The 17,073-nt window shown below is 40.8% G+C and overlaps 2 protein-coding genes and 1 pseudogene across 2 annotated transcripts; 2 read left to right on the top strand and 1 right to left on the bottom strand.

Annotated features, from left to right (window-relative positions):
• Positions 1 to 1,359: 1,359 nt before the first annotated feature.
• On the top strand, positions 1,360 to 1,896 carry LOC115748587 (kiwellin-1-like). The gene has a single exon (XM_048285665.1). It carries the CDS (start codon positions 1,360 to 1,362, stop codon positions 1,894 to 1,896), a length of 537 nt encoding a protein of 178 aa, XP_048141622.1.
• A 5,165-nt stretch (positions 1,897 to 7,061) lies between these two features.
• Positions 7,062 to 7,624, top strand: LOC125312476 (annotated as a pseudogene).
• Positions 7,625 to 11,974: 4,350 nt separating this feature from the next.
• Positions 11,975 to 16,728, bottom strand: LOC115748548 (FT-interacting protein 7-like). The gene is made up of 2 exons (XM_030685057.2): positions 16,485 to 16,728; positions 11,975 to 15,268 (listed from the first exon to the last, which is right to left on the bottom strand). Exon 2 carries the CDS (start codon positions 15,194 to 15,196, stop codon positions 12,188 to 12,190), a length of 3,009 nt encoding a protein of 1,002 aa, XP_030540917.1. The 5' UTR covers positions 15,197 to 15,268; positions 16,485 to 16,728; the 3' UTR covers positions 11,975 to 12,187.
• Positions 16,729 to 17,073: the final 345 nt, after the last annotated feature.

The following is a 17,073-nucleotide window of genomic DNA, read 5'->3' as shown; positions in this document are numbered from 1 at the left end:
AATGTGGTTCGGATTTAATTTCAAAAGTATTTATGATGTTCCTAAAAAAGAACAAAATCTATGAAATTTGGGGAATCTATGTCCAAATTTATGAAAATATGGTCAAACTAGCCTAATCTAAGGTTCTTCTATTTTTAGAGATTTTCTAAAATTCTTCTGATTTTGTAGAACTTTTCCAATTTTTTTCGATTTTTTTTATTTTTTATTTTTTGAAAATGAGACCATGTTTTGTTTTAAATCAGGGAAAAGTAAAAGATGTGGGATTTCATTCTGTTTTGTGATTCTCAAAAGTGGTTCTTTCTTCCGGAATCAACTTTTTTTTTTGTTCTAAAATTGTTGCTAGGAACAGGGATCAAGATCGAATCGGATTCACTTACGTTACCAAACATGATTCTCATCTTTTTTTGTTTCGAGGAATAGAATCGGAGAACTATAATCCTTACCATGCAGGCCCTAGGTCTAGTCCCTATTCTGTCCCAAACTTTTTTTCTCTCGAAAAAGACTCTAAATTTTAGGTCTAATCTCAAATTTGCCTCGAACTTTTTTTTTGTCTAAAAAAAAAAAAAGAAATACTAACTTTAGATCCAGTCCCAAATCTGCCCCAAATTTTATTTTGTCTAAAAATATTACTAGTTTTCAATCTACTCTCAAACCTACCCTTGTGCGGCCCAGTCCCAGCTTGACATGGCATTTCCACGTCGATAACAAATCCACATCAACAATGTGATGGAAAATTACCTCCAAAATGAAACCGCTCCAGGATATGAAAATTAAATGCGACTAACAGCGATTTTTTGGACTGAGGGCTGATGGAGGCAGATTTGGAACTTTAGTAAAAATTAGTGATGTTTCTTCTAGACAAAAATAAAAAGTTTGGGACATACCTGGAATTGGATCTAAAGTTACAGTTTTTTTTAGACACATAAAAATTCGGGGCATATTTGGACTGGACTAGTATTTTTTAGATAAAAAAATTTCGGGATAAAATTGGGACTCTACTAAAAGTTGAGATTTTTTAGGGATTAGGCCGTCCACCAAAGATGTTCATGAAATAAAGCCGAACACTATGGTTGATGCACTGTGAAATCACCAGGAGTTCCCTTTACTCCTGTCATTACTCGGCAGGTTGCTGTAATTCATCTAGTATTCACTTCTTGCCAGGCCAATTGTATTGTTTGTTGCTGACACCGACAGTAATAAAAGACAAGATTAATTAATTCTGTATATCCACATTACAAGACAGGCAGCTATTAACCGTCTGATCTGTATATGTAGTCTGCCACCAGCAACACACATTCGCACCGAACCATTGTTGTTGCCACGCACGTTGGAGAGGAAATACGAACGAACACATTAAAGATGAAGAAGCAAGTCAGTTCACGCTCTGTCGTTCTCGTTCTCATTCTCATTCTGTGCCTTGCTTCGGCTTATCCAAGCGTTGAAGCTCAGTCTTGCAAGCCAAGTGGAAGGATTAGGGGACGAAAGCCGCCTCCAGGACAGTGCAACACTGAAGATGACTCTGATTGTTGCCGAGAAGGCCGAGTCTACACTACCTACAGGTGTTCGCCACCGACTTCGCGTCAAACGAAGGCCACCTTAACCCTCAACAGCTTCGAGAAGGGCGGTGACGGCGGCGCACCATCCGAGTACGACAATAAGTTACACTCGGACGACACCCTGGTGGTGGCCTTATCAACAGGGTGGTTCAACCACCGCAGCAGGTGCTTGAAGCATATTACCATCTATGGCAATGGAAGGAGTGTCAAAGCCATGGTTGTTGACGAGTGCGACTCGACAGAGGGCTGCGATGCCGGCCATGATTACCAACCTCGTCGATGCCTCGGAAGCCGTTTGGGAGGCTCTCGGAGTGCCGCGAAACGACTGGGGCGAACTTGAGGTTTCCTGGTCTGATGCATGAGTGGCAGTCAGCAAAATCACTGGACAAGGACATAAAGAAGAAGCTTGTGATGTCCTCAGTCTGAGATTTCAACCAAAAGAATAAGTGAAACCTGTCATACCATATCGCTGCTTTGAGTTTTTCTCTTTAGTTCTACATACATACATGATTGTCTTTGGAAATTCGGCGGTGAAATCTACGATCGAGTGTCGGTGAACATATATAGAAGTGTCAAAGAGATAATTAAAATATTCCTCGGATTCAAACCGGCATCCAAAAGTTGGAAAATTGTCCCAAAAGTTAGAAACGTACTATACTTTTGGCAATTCAGTTCTAAACAATTTAATTGTAGCATGAAGTGACAAACTTTTTTACATTTTGCCAATTGAGTTCATCTAGCCATAAACGCTATCTTTTTCATCTTTTAATTATGCCAATTGAATACTATATCCTACGTGGTACGATCGGCGTTGATATTGATAATTTTTAATAATATTTTATTTTTTCAATTTATTTATGAACTCTTTTATTTTTTCTTCTTTTTCTATCTTACTTTTCTCTTCTTCTTTTTTTGCCCTTTTTTCCCTTGCCAACCCAGGCCCGGGTGTCCCTGGCCCGAGGGCAGCCCTTACCTCATCGATGGCCGGCGGACGGTAGAAGGGAAGAAGAGAAAAGAAGAGAAAAAGGAAAAAAAAAAAAAAAGTAAAGAAAGAAAAATCAGAGAATAAAGAAAAAAGAAGAAGGAAAAGTAATAAAAAAAAAATAATATTCCAGCCGTAGTAATCTAAGTACTACGTAACCACAAGAAAGCTTGAAAAAAGTCACTAGAATAATCTAGATAAATGGAAGAAGATCACACAGTAGAAGGCCTTACGGCGTACTCAATAAGGTTCTCCAACATCCTTGTCGTTTCATGGCTTGAATATCTTCCTTGACTAACACAGCCATCTGTCCATTTGAGGTTGACTTGTCCATTGACACATCTCTGGATTGTTTTATTGGAAGTCTTCAGCCACTAGCATAGTAATCCTCTACATATGTGACATCAAATGTCACAATCGAACTCTACAAATATAGGGGTAATGACATAATCACCCTTTCACTCCAAGGGCGCATTCTCAAATATAACCATCATCAACTTATTATGAAAATATACACATCAATATATATTTGATAAAATAGTAGCCTGTATACAGTGTCAGAGTTTAAAAAAGATATGTACATTTTCATTTGGCAACTAAACTAACAAGTTCATTTCAAATATAAACGACTTATACTAATAAAATCTCGTTATCAAAATGTCATTCTGATTATGCAAATGCTCTTGTCTTATGGCTAGCTAGGCGTGTAGGACAATACTTTTGGAGCAGAAATCCGTTGGGTTACGCAATTTTATTTTTCTACTTCTAGAGCATTTTTTTTGCTTCAAAAGTAGTCTTGGAGCAACTTGAAGAAGTTAAAAAAAATATATTAATTCTATCAAAAAGTAAAAAAATCAGCTTCTGATTAGAAATTGATTTCTAGAGTAAAAGTGTTGCCATACACGCCCTAAATAATTTGAAAAGCAAGTAGGATGAATGGAATGAGCAACCACAAACTAGTGAGTAATACATTTCTTATTAGCAGATCGAACATGCACTTTAATCTTTATAAACATATGTCATAACTGATTAATCCCGGACCCAGTATATGATATATACGTAAATTATCAAAAGTGGGTAATATCTTTTCAATAGTACTTTTTACATATCAAACAATCAACAATATCAAATCATCAGTAACAATTCAACTATTAATGGTCCATTCTATTGATCCATCTCTGTCAAATCATACATTAGTGGTCTATCTCATTGACCAATTTAATGCTCAATATCTAACTATGGTCATGCCTAAAGCTTGCGACAAAGGTGACCAAGTTCCCTCTAGCTAGGTCTCCACCAATTTCCGCTGGTAGTTCGGCCCAAAAGGTTATTCATGATAACTGTATACATACTTACCCCCCTCAATGGGCTTTAACCATAGCGACATGAGTGTAATCCGCCAATCTTAATCTCCAATAACCAACAATCAAAACTAAAAACCAAATCAAAACTCTAGTTTACTAACTGCATCATGTAACTTTTCACAATCCAATATATATTAAAGTACCTTTCATAAATCATGAACTTTTTGTGATTTTTTCACGACAAAATTGCACAAACCATTTACAAGCAATCAACTCAAACTGTAATTAGAGATAGATTGCCATTTCAAATAGACTAAATGGTATTAAATGCTCGATCCAATTTTATGCGGTCAAAATTTCTTAACTCATGATATATGAGATCCATAATGTTTTCAAAATATGAGTTTATAAACTCAAAGAAGATATAATACCACTTACCTGGAAATGTTGATAAACTAATCTACGAATGTTATTCGAGCCACCCAATGCACTCGTATTCCTATCAATTAATAGTAAAATGATATCAAAATACAAATAATAAACTACCCTAACGAACGACTTGGCTAACTACGCTTAATAGTCGATTCATGGACTCCTATGCTGACGAAGAAACTCGTTTATATTGAAAAATTCATCTTTGCCCGTCACAAGTATTGCCTGTTATGCATAACTCGTATGCAAAACTTCAAAATTTCATTTCAATCAAACGGTACTTCCAAATCAACTTTCGTCAAATCCTATAGTTCCACGACGCCCTAAACTATCATTTTCATATGAATCTACAGCTTAGAAACTCCATGATCAGATTTCGCAGCTCAAAACTCGCATAGTTGATTCGACTGCCCGAAATTTTTCCCTCTCGTCTCTTTTCCCCTTTTCCCCTCTTCATGGACGGGCTTCTTCTTCTTTCCTTGTTTTTGTCGCCGTATTCCTTTCCCTTTTACGCTCACGCGCACCTCTTGATGAAGAACAAGTGAAAGTGGGATGAGTTGTGGCCAGTTTGTACATGGGCTTAGGCTTTCAGTAGTAAATTTGTCTGTTAAGCCCAAGATATTACACCGAATATTCACCGTGACTAACTCATAAGGATTTGTAAATACACATCCGGTGAAATACACGCGGCCCTTCCAAATCAGTATGCATTCTCGTTCTCACTGCATGTTAGAGCAACAATGTTCAAGTTTCACCGGATGATGTACCTCTTGAGAAAATTTCTCCGGCGACCTTCCATTTGCTGAATGATAGGTGAAGGTCGCCGACTTCATAAGATTACGGATTTACAGGTCGGTGTCACTGTTCTTTACTTTGAATCGACGCAACTTCATCAATTTTAGCCATACAACAGGATTATGAATCGGTGCAGGGAAGAAACCTTACCATATCCGACGAAGATGCATCTTTGGCTTTTGCTTCCAGCTGTGTTCTTCGTCTAGATGATCTTTGGAGGGATATTAGAAACCAAACAATCCATTTTATTGTTGCCAGTTTTGAGGAGACAACAATGTCACAGTATCAGGACTTGTCTTGCTCGGGCATCGTATCTTCGTGATTGATGCTGAGGAAGATTTTGTTGGACGCCTTGGTTGTTTCACAGATAAGACGAGCAAGGAAAGGTGGCAGAATCTTTACGTCTACGATAACCTTGATGCTGTAAGCTTCAGAATCAAAAAGAGAAAAAGGTCTTTCACTTCATATTCAGAGAATTCACACTTAATCTGCTATACCAAAACCATTTGATGAAGAACCAAGACAAATTGTCTCAGCAGAAAAATTACCCTAGAAAAAAGCCAATCCCATACAAAGTGAATTGAGACAAACATATGTTGTCCACAGTTTTATTGAGCTCGCTTCTCTTATATGCACGTCAAGATTGGTCTTGCATTCCAAAAATGTTGCCTCTTTTTTTTGGTCGGAATGTTGCCTCTTGTTTATTTTACTGAAAATGTTACACTGAGAAAATGTTTCTCGGAAAATCATTTTTCAGGAAAATGAAAAAACTTTCCGGTATTTGGCTGAAATCTGATGAAATAAAAAAGAACCCAAAAATATATTTCGTCGTTCGTAAAAGGAAATCGGATTTGATTTTTCTGAATACACATACATTATTTGGGCGCTAGTGACTTGCGCAAGAACATCGAGATCTCGAGCCTTGGCCTCGATGGACCCGGGCTCGAGAATGGGAGATCCGGGCATAGGCACCGGGGTTTCGAGCTTGGACACTGGGGTCCCCGGAACTGTTTTTATGGACCCGTTCAAGGTCCTGGGCCTTGGCCTCGATGGACCCGGGCCCAACCTCAACGAGCCCCAGCCTGGCGTCGGTGAACCCGGGTCCGGTCGATGGACTTGGGCTCGGGGCATCAAAGTCCCAGGCCTCAACATTGATAAACTCGGGCTCGGGGGCAAGGGTTTCGGTTTTGATGGACCCATGCACGGTCATCAGAGTGTTGGGGCTCGGCTTCAATGGACCCACACTCTGGCACGTGGATCCGAGCACGGGCACCGGGGACCCGAGCCCGAGAATCGATGTCCCAAGCCCGGAAGCCGGGGTCTCGGGCACAACCTTTGTGGACCTTGGGCCGAGTGCTAGCGCATCGAGCACGGGGCACAAGGCCTCTGGCCCAGCCTCGTTGGACTTGGGCTCGGGTGCTGGGGACTCGTGAACGAGCTTACGGGTTTCCATGCCCAAACACAGAATTTGTGGTCTAAGAGCCGAAATCTAGTTATATTTTGAATGAATGATTTTCGATTTCCAAAAGATGAAATTATTTTCCTGAATTCAAGCATACGTCTCCATTGATTGTTCCTAATTTTTCGTTGGCTAATTTTTCTAAGCAATCCAAATGCGGGAAAATGAGAAAAATATGTTTCTCAAGAAAATGTTTTTTTTCCAAAACAAATAGAGCCAAGATTCCAACAAGAATCGAGAATCGAGAATCTTTAAAACGAGTTAACCAAGGGAATCCAGCAAAGATTAAGCAGGCCAATTGATTATAAAGTGAGATCTAATAAGGACTAAGGAGCATGGTGAAATCACCGAGAATCTTTTTGTACAGTATGTTGTCACTTTATGCTTTTTTAAATGACGATATGTCTCGTTATTATGTCATGACATAGGTAAAGGCAGCAATTTAAGCGCTTCAATCTCTATATAAAGTCCATCAACGTAACATCACCTTCCCTGGAATCAGTTGCCAACTACGATTCAGTTTAGAGGAAACACAACTTGTTGGAGATGAAGAAACAAGCCCTTTCGAGTTTTCTCATTCTTATACTCATTCTACTCGTTGGTTCAACTTGTCCAAGTGCCGAAGCTCAATCCTGCAACCCCAGTGGGAGAATAAGGGGGAGAAAGCCGCCTCCGAAACAATGCAACCCCGAGAATCAATCCGAATGCTGCAAACAAGGCGTTCTCTACCCGACCGAGTGTTCCCCGCCTGTTTCACGTTGAACGTAAGCTACCCTAACAGTCAACAGCTTCGAGAAGGCCGGTGCGGGGGTGCGCCGTCCGAGCGCGACAACCGGTCCCACTCGGACGGCACCTGTCGAGCGGGTGGTTCAACCACCGGAGCAGGTGCTTGAAGAATATTACTATCTACGGCAATGGGAGGGAGGTCAACGCCATGGTTGTGGATGAGCGGGACTCCACCATGGGCTGCGATTCTGACCATGATTTCCAACTTCCGTGTCACAACCACACTGTGGACGCCTCTAAAGCTGTTTGGAAAGCTCTAGGAGTGCCAACCCATGTGGGTGAGCTTGACATTTACTGGTCAGATGCCTGAGCGCCATTTGAAAGGGCACTCGATACACGCCATGCAGTGCAGAGGCGTTATGATCCATCATCCATCTGGTGGATAGCCGTTTTCTTTCCTATCATGTTCTTCCCTGTTCTCGGTTTTACTCAAAACTCAAACTGATGATTGAATAATCCTAAGTAAAGAAGAAGAAAAGGTAATAACTGTAATGAGATATTTCCCTTTCTAATTGTTTACAGCTTTATTTACAGTATCTATAAATGTTGGTCAGCTAAACCTAGGAATAAGAATGGGAACTTGGGAAGTACATCAGATTCGACTGGCAAAGGGCAATCTTTTTATTACTATTTGGAGGCCTTGGAAGCCCTTAACTCTTTGAATTAACATGTCTAAACGAGCAGAAAACAGGCTACTTTTGAATGAGCTAAATATTATGTAGAAAGAAAGAAGAAAGCATGGGAGCATAACTGTGGTGAAAACGAGCAATTGAATGATACAATAAACAAAGTGAGAAAATGAATTGAACATCCGATTTAAGTGGCTCGGTCGGCCTCACTTACTCTACGAGGAGAGCAAGACAGGATTGGATTTTAATCAAACGATACAATGAGCAATTTATTAATTATTAGCTTCAAAACGTAATTTCTTCATAATATTCATGAACATACTGCGCGATTGGTTGTTACATTCGAAAGCTCCTGTGCTCACTAATGGATACTTGTAACATTAGGATCAACACTAGGAAATCCCATTTAGCCAACTCATATTAGGTAACCTATTCAAACTAGGAATGCGGTCCCTACATTATTGGTTTCTTGTTTGTTGGGATCAAAACAAAAAACCTATCTGGATTGTAAACATTTACTCGGGTCGGCTTTTCTTGATGGGATCATATTCAAAATATATTTTCAATAATTTCTTACACTAACTATTTGAAGTTGCCTTTAATATAACAAGTGACTTGAGATTCTTGTCATCAATTCATGTGTACTTTCCAGTTCTCACGAATGTACATAGATGACGTCTACATGGGATTTCCAAATCAACGGCAATTTAAACAGTTCACCAGCCATTCAATTGGAAATCTTCAGAAGAGATATTAAACTTCACATAAGTTGTAAGCTGGTCATACTTTCTTCAATGCAATTTCAATGCAAATCTTTCCTCTCCAGATCAGGAGTGTTTACTTCCTCGTTGTTTTAGCATATCTCCAACTTTCTAGGACATGAAATCAGCAATAAGAGGTTTCCGCTTCCTCCGCTGTTTCTCATATTTACATCTTCCTCTGCTGTTTCTCGTATTTACATCTTCCTTTGCTGTTTTAGCCCTTCACTTTGTTTTATGAGGTAAGATAAAAGAATGTCAATGTAGGCGCATAATCTTTATCGAGATGCACGTGTGAGTTGTGTTAGAGAAATTTCACATTGGAGATTGATGTGGTGTTAAGTAGTTAATATATCATAGTTGATCTATAACTCACTAACTTAAGTTTTGAGTGAAGGTGAGTCCAATTAGATATATTAACATGCTCGGATTTGGGCTCCCTCTTGATGTTCTCTTGAGTGAAGGCATTGAACTTCTGCCGAGCGCTTCTAATAATCTTCGACTCTTCTCCCGTAAAACAAGGTGATTCAAACGTATTCAATGTACAAAATATTAATAAAACATGTGTCGACGAACCCCGCCAAAGTCAAAGAGCTGAGCTCAAGTAAGAGGACGTAATATTGCATCAAGTCGCTTGGTGAAAAGCATCCTGTTGTAATATTAACGCGCGAAAACTAATCAGGATCTTACAAATAAGTCAATGCGAAAAACTCGGAAAAATAATGATGAACGATAAAGAACGCCAGAAATTACGTGGTTCGGTCCGAATATCGGTACCTACATCCACGGGCAACAAAAAGAACAATCCACTATAATCCGAGAATCGCAGTTACAATCGCTTAATGCGCTCGTGTTTCCCGCACCTAAATTATACCTAAACCTAAAGTGTTTACAATAAACAATCCAATTGGATATATGAAAACTCATGAACAAGTCTTCTCTCTTCAGACTTCTTCGCGCGATCGGAAGAACGTCTCCTTCCGCTCGTCCTTTTCACGAAGGTGACTGTGCGCGGCTCCGTCACTGTTTTTTTTCTTGTGCAGCTCGTCTCTCTGCGAAAGAAGACTTATTTTTTTTGTACGGATATGGCAGGTATAAGAAGACCATGGAAGCAAAACCCTTGCTTTTTACTTTCCTCTAATTACTGCTGGGGCACACAAGTTTCTTCGTACGACCAGAAAAAAAAAGGAGAGAGTCAGACTTTCTTCTCAAAGTTTGACCATGAATTTAAATATATAATAAAATAAGCAAAACCCTTTTTGTCTTATAGTGACTAACATTCCTTTTCTTGTGGACGTCCCTTGCAGTCGCTCAAGATGCCCATCTGCGATAGAACTCGTCCAGTGCACGAGGTGAATCTTCTTCCAACAGAAACAAATCTCCATGCATATAAAATCTAATCCCAATTCAAATTCCCGGATTTATTTCTTAACAGATTCGAAGCGATTCTATAAATAGTTTAAAAACTCGAGACATAATTTAACACATCTCATGTTTAAGTTCTTAATGTTCTCTTATATATGGAATTGTTGAATCATATCCAGCTAAAATTGCAGCTTCAGTTCTGGCCTTAAGCTCAGTGCTCTTGCAAATGACCCTTCTTGTCATCTTTTTGAGAAATGACAGTGTCACATTACCATGACTTTGCCTTACTGATGTTTCTCGACGATTTCCGCCCACAGATGCAAGGACTGGCTCATTTGGTCTTTTTCTCATTGACGTGTATATAACCCTGCATAAGTTTAACGCTAAAGGCTGAATCTTGAAAAGAAGCACAGTTTCTTCTCATCTCTTTTGAAAATTGAAGTCGAGGATTTGGTCATTGCGTTCATTATGCCATTCTGACAATAATCTTGTGGCGGTGCTGTCGACGGGGTGGTTCAACCGAATGCACAGGTGCTGAATATTACTATCGACGCTTCCGGAATAAGCGTCGATGCCATGGTTGTGGATGAGTGTGATTCTACTACGGGACGCGATCCGGCTCATGATTACCGACCTTTCCACCAGCCCTTTTGGGGTTATTGACGTCCACGGTTTGCCGGAAGATGATGCCGTGCATTTGTATCCATTGCAATCTTGTTTTCTTGTCTTGGTTTCTCTCAAACTCACTTACTATGGTTAATTAATTATTTATTTATTAAAATGTCAAGTTTATGATTGTACTGCAGTGCCGATGGAGTCTCACAGACGACGACAACAACAACAACCACAACAACAACAAAAAATTCATATTGATTGATGAATTGAAGTGATTCACAAAGTTACAGATTAAAGGGTTAAAAAATTTCCCAAAAAAAAAAAGGGTTAAAATCAAAAGCTCGTCTCATTATATTCGTAGCGACTTAGAAATCTAGTGGAAGTGAAAGGTGGAGGGGGAAAGAAATGAGTCTTCTATCAGAAGAAAATCTCAAGCAGGATTCACCTCTTCTCCATCACCATATCACCTTTTTTTTTTTTGGTTTTTGGTGATACCTCTGAAATAAGCTTGTCCTTTCATGATCAAATGTATTCCTCTCTTCGTGTTCTGAGACTGATGGTTTGGTGTGCAGTAGTTACTTTGGTGGTGAGCTTCACATAGAGATGAAGCAATGAATAACTGCATTTTACAGTGAATTTTGCAGAAACATCGTTCTGTCTTTTACTATCAGCTTGGAGCGAGGCAAATGCGTTAGGTAAAAGACATCTAACTGGAGAATCAACTGTCGTCTTCATCAAATAAATCCAAGAGACGGGTGAAGGTAAGAGCATGGTGGAATCATCAAAGATTCTCTGAACTCTGATTTGTCAGTAGCTTGCTCTGACGATTAACTTATCACATTTACCTGGCTCCATGCTTATAGCAAAAGGCATAGCGATGTTTCTGCAAAATTCACTGTAAAATACAGCTATTCACTGCTTCATTTGTATATAAGGCTTACCACCAAAGTAACTACTTCACACCAAACCATCAGTCTCAGAACATGAAGAGAGGAACAAATTGACCATGAAAGGACAAGCTTGTTTCAGTGTTATAACAGATCTTCTATTTGGGAGGGAAAACCTTACGTGCTCCGTAAGGTTTGTGGTCCTGATATACTTAATGCATTGACCATGAAAGGACAAGAGAGGAATACATTGACCAATCCAACTCTTCCGTTTCCTTGGTCAAGAAGATAAAAATCAACTTCTTCCAGGAGCGAGCCCTTGGATCCAGAATATAAATACAAGTAAGTTCTGCTATTTTGTCGACTAAAAATTACATCAACAGAACATAGTAGAGGAGATCGGAGGGAACAGAAGGCTACTTCAGGGTAAGCCATATGAACAAGTTATAATTGACTTACACAATGCCAGTATAAGATTACAAAGCTAGAACAATCGAACAATAATTCACAGAAACACAAGAAACACTTACACAGTACTGCATAATTTGGGAGGAAAAACTGAGCAGAACAGTCGTCCCAACGGAAGACAAGATCTCAGAGTCAAAGATCAAGCATCTATTTACAACATACTGTCTGTCTGAGCAGGCAGTCGCTTGAAGAAATTGGTAGGCGCAGAGGGCACTTTATGTCGTAACTTAGGGTGCCTCATGACATAAGCCCCAATACTAAGAGCCACAACCTGAAAAGGTGTTGCATACGACACGATTGCAGCCACAAGACAAAATAGAATGAAGATGACTGTGGCGCGTGGGTCTCGCCAGCTCAACAGGGCTTGGATTCGCTCGCCTTGGCTTGCAAGATCACCTACAACCGACTGAACCTTTCCTGCGACACTCCTCAAACGATCATAGCGGTATCGAACTGTGTCCGGGCTGCGAGTGGTCGGAAACGTGTCAAATTCTTCGTCGAGCTCATCTGGATGAACAGCATCCGCATAAGATATTCTAGTGTTCATATGAGGGGGATATCTAGGCCGATACCGGTAATTCCAAAGACCTATTACGAACATGTACAAGAAAACAGTCGGCAAGATCAACTCTGGAAACAGCACGAGCATCCCAAAGAGAACATGCGCAAGGATGGTTGTCACAGGGCTTTTCCATTTGCACACCTCCCCAAACCATTTCCCGAAAGCAAATAATCCTGAGAAAACTGACATCAGCCTAAAAAAGTTTGCCTTGCTCCGTCTCATGCTCCATAAATGAGAGTGTGCATCAGACATGTATTCAACTACTTCTCTCTTGAGGGGAGGCTCAGCCCGACTAAGACGAGCCGCCACCAAGTTGACCGCTTGGTGACGCAATAAGTCCTGCTGCATTGGGGTCAACGGCCTTACATAGTGCATCTTCGGTAGAAGTGGCCGAGAGTATATGTACATCATATTGATGAGTGACGTGCAAGAAAATCTTATCGCCAAATGTACCTCACCCATTTTTTTTACCCCAGAAGAGTGAAGTGCCAGAAGCGGATAGGAGTGTGTATACACACGACCAGTCTCGAGAGTAGATAGCCGAATCCGAACCTTCCCAATCTTAACATCTTTGTTACTGCTTGAGCCTCCATTTATCTGACTATTGTCGAACACTCCCACAACTAGAACAGTTGCTGGATCATAAACTTCCCATGTGTACTGCTCATTGTATTTGGGACTCAGGCTGTCGATTATAGTCCTAGTTCGCACCCACTTTTGGCCGTACTTTGCTACACAATAAGTGTCTGATGTACCCTTACCGTCTTTCGTCTTCATCGGGTGGAGTCCCTCGGCATTGATAATCCCAAGTTCCAAGACCCCTATGGAATTCTTCCACAGTGGCTTTGCAGTCGGTCTGAGGTCAGTGCTGTAATATGTGGACTCATCAAGCACATGATACCCTCCTTCAAGGCAGACTTGCAGATGCAATCTGCTGTAGAACTTGTCCTTCTTTCCTGCATCCACATCCATAGCAGCCGATGTTGACTTTTCAAGGTTGAACCAGCGGCTACGCACAATCTTGTCATCGGCACGCCTGTAGACTTGGCTCAGTGGTACAATAACTTTCCCAATGGTTTCCTCCTTATTGGGAGCTAAACGGTCTTCAACTGAAAGAATCAAATGATCTTCAAAGGGCTCAGCAGCAACAAACAGCATTTCCTCCCTCCATACAGGATTCATATTCCGAGAATGAACCGGTTTTGTCTTGAACACCTGATTACCTATCTGTACCCTAACATATGCATCAGGGAACCGGCTCTTGTCTGACACAAGCAGATCTTGTGCCTCAAGTACGACAACACGCACGTACCACAATTTAGGCGAGTGGTAGACCTTGCCACGAGTATGGCCATAAATAGCTGAAGAAGGATCAGTTGCAGAAGTAGCGTCTGAGTGCCAAGCATCAGGGAAAGCTTCATCTGCCTGTGTGCCATACCAAACAGCAAGCATCAGTTCCCCTTTCTTCCTCTTCTCCCCATTCATCTCTTCAAGCCTATACCATTCAGGAGCCAACGGGCTGTCAGGTGGAACTCTAGTGGGAATATCGTAAAGATCCAAGCGAACCAAACCCACGAAGTCATCCATTACAAGATCTTTGTCCTTGACCACAACCTCGAGCGCAGATGTCTGAACCTGATCCTTGGCAAATGCAAACACCTCATTCCACTCTGGGTTTTTATTCTTTTCAAAATACTTTGTAGTTCCTTTATAGTTCCCCACTCTAACTTCCACATATGGATCGAGGCTTCCCGTTACGTCCTTAGTAGGAAGATCACGGGCTTTCACGACTCGAACAAAGAGGTATTGCATCTTTTCAACAAGATCATAGGTATTGTTCGGCCTCTCAGCAGGTATTACTCGCCCTCCAACAATTCGGCCACCGCCAAGATGGGGGCTTGTTTCTTTCAATGAATATTCCCCTGGTTGCATTGGCGATGGGCCCCCATAAGTGTGGACTACATTTGGAGGCTGTGGTCCGGATCTCATCTCGTAAGACCCCAAGTTTGGTTTTGGCAGGGAGCCTGCAGCAGAAGCGTCGTCATTTTGTTTTCGGCGGTCCGGATTTGGAAGGTGACGGAAAGTCCGCCTTGACTCGGCTCTTCCATCGGAGAAGGGGTTTGGAATTGGTTCAGCTGAACGTGGGTCGACATTCATGGTGGATTGCATTGTCTGCATTGGATTTGAGGAGCTCATGTAAGAATCATCTGTTATGAAAACTTTCAAACCGAGCTCTCCCTTCACCCGTGACCAAATTCTTTGTTTTTCAAGGGGGTAATGGAGGACGACAGCATCCGAGTATGGCACGAATGATGTCCCAGTAAGGGAAACTTTTCCAAGGAAGGACTTCTTGTCGGTGGCTTTATTGAGGCTGTAGACGTAGGCATTAAGGGTAAGGTCGCGGAGGTTGCTAGGGTTGGTGACGTTGAAGTAGAAGCTTTCATTCCAGACTGGACTGAGATCTTTCTCTTTCAGAGTGGTGCGAAATTTTTGACCCTCAAATTGGAGCTCCACATAAACACCGGAAGAGTCTTGCCCGTCTTTGGGAACAAGATCATGCGCACTCACGACCTCCACGCCAAGCTTGAGATTACTCATGGGATCTAGGCAAACTTAGAACTTGATTGAAGCAAAAATTACTTACTGCAGCTAGCAGAATACAACTTATACCTGTGAGGGATTAACAAACCAGCAAAAATTGATGGCCGTCATAATCAAAGTAAAGATTGCGGAAAAGATAAAAGGGGGGAAAAAAGAACATTAAAGGAAAGAGTGGGAGGAACAACTTTCTCTTGAAAGAACCATTGCTCAATAAACAAGCGGCAAATCAATGAGCCAACAAAAATCATGACGTGCACTTCACGTCTCAAAAACCTTGGCTTACTCCTCAAATCAAAACAACTTAACACAAAAAGGCTCCGTAAATCGGTGAGACAGACAATTTATCTTCTCTAGTAGAGAATAAGAAATGTGACAGAAAGAAGAGTACAATATCTTAATACGCAGGCATGAGATGCACAGAAAGCCAAACCCTTCAATTAAACACAAAGCAAGGTATGAGAAAAGTCTTAAGCATCCAATCGGAAAGCAAATGCAATATGAATTTGCTCCATATGGTTGTGGCTTGATTCTCCATTTAAACTTGCTTTTTACTTGTCCAATTCAAACTTAAACATCTAGACACCTCCATGAATGAAAGGTTACCATGAAACATAAAAAAAAAAAAAACAGGGGAAAATTAAGTCAAAGATCGAAAAAGAAAAGGTTTTGCTAATAATTTGGATGAGGGAAGGACGAGCGGATTCAATTCAGATTCCGAAACCCATCAAGCATACAAGTTCCTCCCGTAATCTTTCTGGGAAACCAAAGAGTAAAGGCACTAAGAATATTTGGTATCTTCAACCAACCAAGAATCAGTTTTACAAATTTGGCCCTCAGTTTTCTCTGATGAAAAAAAACAGAGCGTGAACTTTATCAGCGTATATTCACCAGAGTTTCAGGTAACTTAAACAGAGCAAACACCGCTTCCTTGTATCCGACAAAAATTGCTTCCGAAACAATTTGCCTCAGAAAAGATGAGGTCAACGACGCTTATGATCTACAAAGTCACTTCCTTTTAAAGATCCAGACAGCATGAAAAGAAGCACCAAAAGCCAGATGAAAGAAGAGATTCTTATCTGTGGAGACGATCACCAATCCCACGAATTGCTACAAGCAAAGCAAGAATAAAGCACAAAGCTTGAATTTTTACGAAAGTTGCTAATCTCGACTATCGTAAAACAATGATCAGAAGAAGACCCAGATGGACATAAGCCCAGTATCGGCACATAGGGAATAATCAAACAGGACCCAAATGGAAATTCCCATTTAATAAACGGAAACTCACCTTTCTCAAGGTTGAAAGCTTGACAAATTTGAATACTCGAGCTCTCGAGAGACGAAACGAGCAAACTCGGGATGTTTGCAACCTCGACTGACTCCTCCGATGCACACAGAGACTTATACAAGCGTCATAACTCAAGAACGTTTCCGTGATGGTTCGCAGAAGGAGGGGAGAGAGAGAGAGAAGAAGAAGAAGAAGAAGAAGGAGAGAGTCGTCGAAAACGAGTCCGAAATGGCGGAGGACGAAGAAGAATGAAGTCGTCGTCTGTTCCTTCGTTGGCTTCTTCTGGTTGTTGTTTTGTTGTGCGATGAACACATTTACGTATTCCACTGTAGTTCCTGAGACGCGCCCAAGGCACCGTTCATTTGGGGATTTTTCTCCCCCGTTTTTTTTTTTTTAATAATTGAATTTTTTCTCAATTTCACAATTTCCATTGAAATAACATTATACTTTATAGTTTTTCCTATCATTTATTAGGCGCATGCCCAATAAAAAAAGCCCAAGTTTTTCAGCTCTAAACAAACTGTCCATCGAATGGGGTCCACGCATTCAACGATTATTTAGGGGAGATGACATAAATTACCTCTAAAAA

Source organism: Rhodamnia argentea, chromosome 9 (assembly GCF_020921035.1).
Source record: "Rhodamnia argentea isolate NSW1041297 chromosome 9, ASM2092103v1, whole genome shotgun sequence".
Classification (NCBI taxonomy): domain Eukaryota; kingdom Viridiplantae; phylum Streptophyta; class Magnoliopsida; order Myrtales; family Myrtaceae; genus Rhodamnia; species Rhodamnia argentea.
The sequence above is the reverse complement of the archived record's forward strand: the minus strand, read 5'-3'. Positions and strand labels throughout refer to the sequence as shown.

Coding starts and splice junctions, on each gene's coding strand:
- LOC115748548 (XM_030685057.2), bottom strand. CDS start 15,196: ATGAGTAATCTCAAGCTTGGCGTGGAGGTCGTGAGTGCGCATGATCTT.
- LOC115748587 (XM_048285665.1), top strand. CDS start 1,360: ATGAAGAAGCAAGTCAGTTCACGCTCTGTCGTTCTCGTTCTCATTCTC.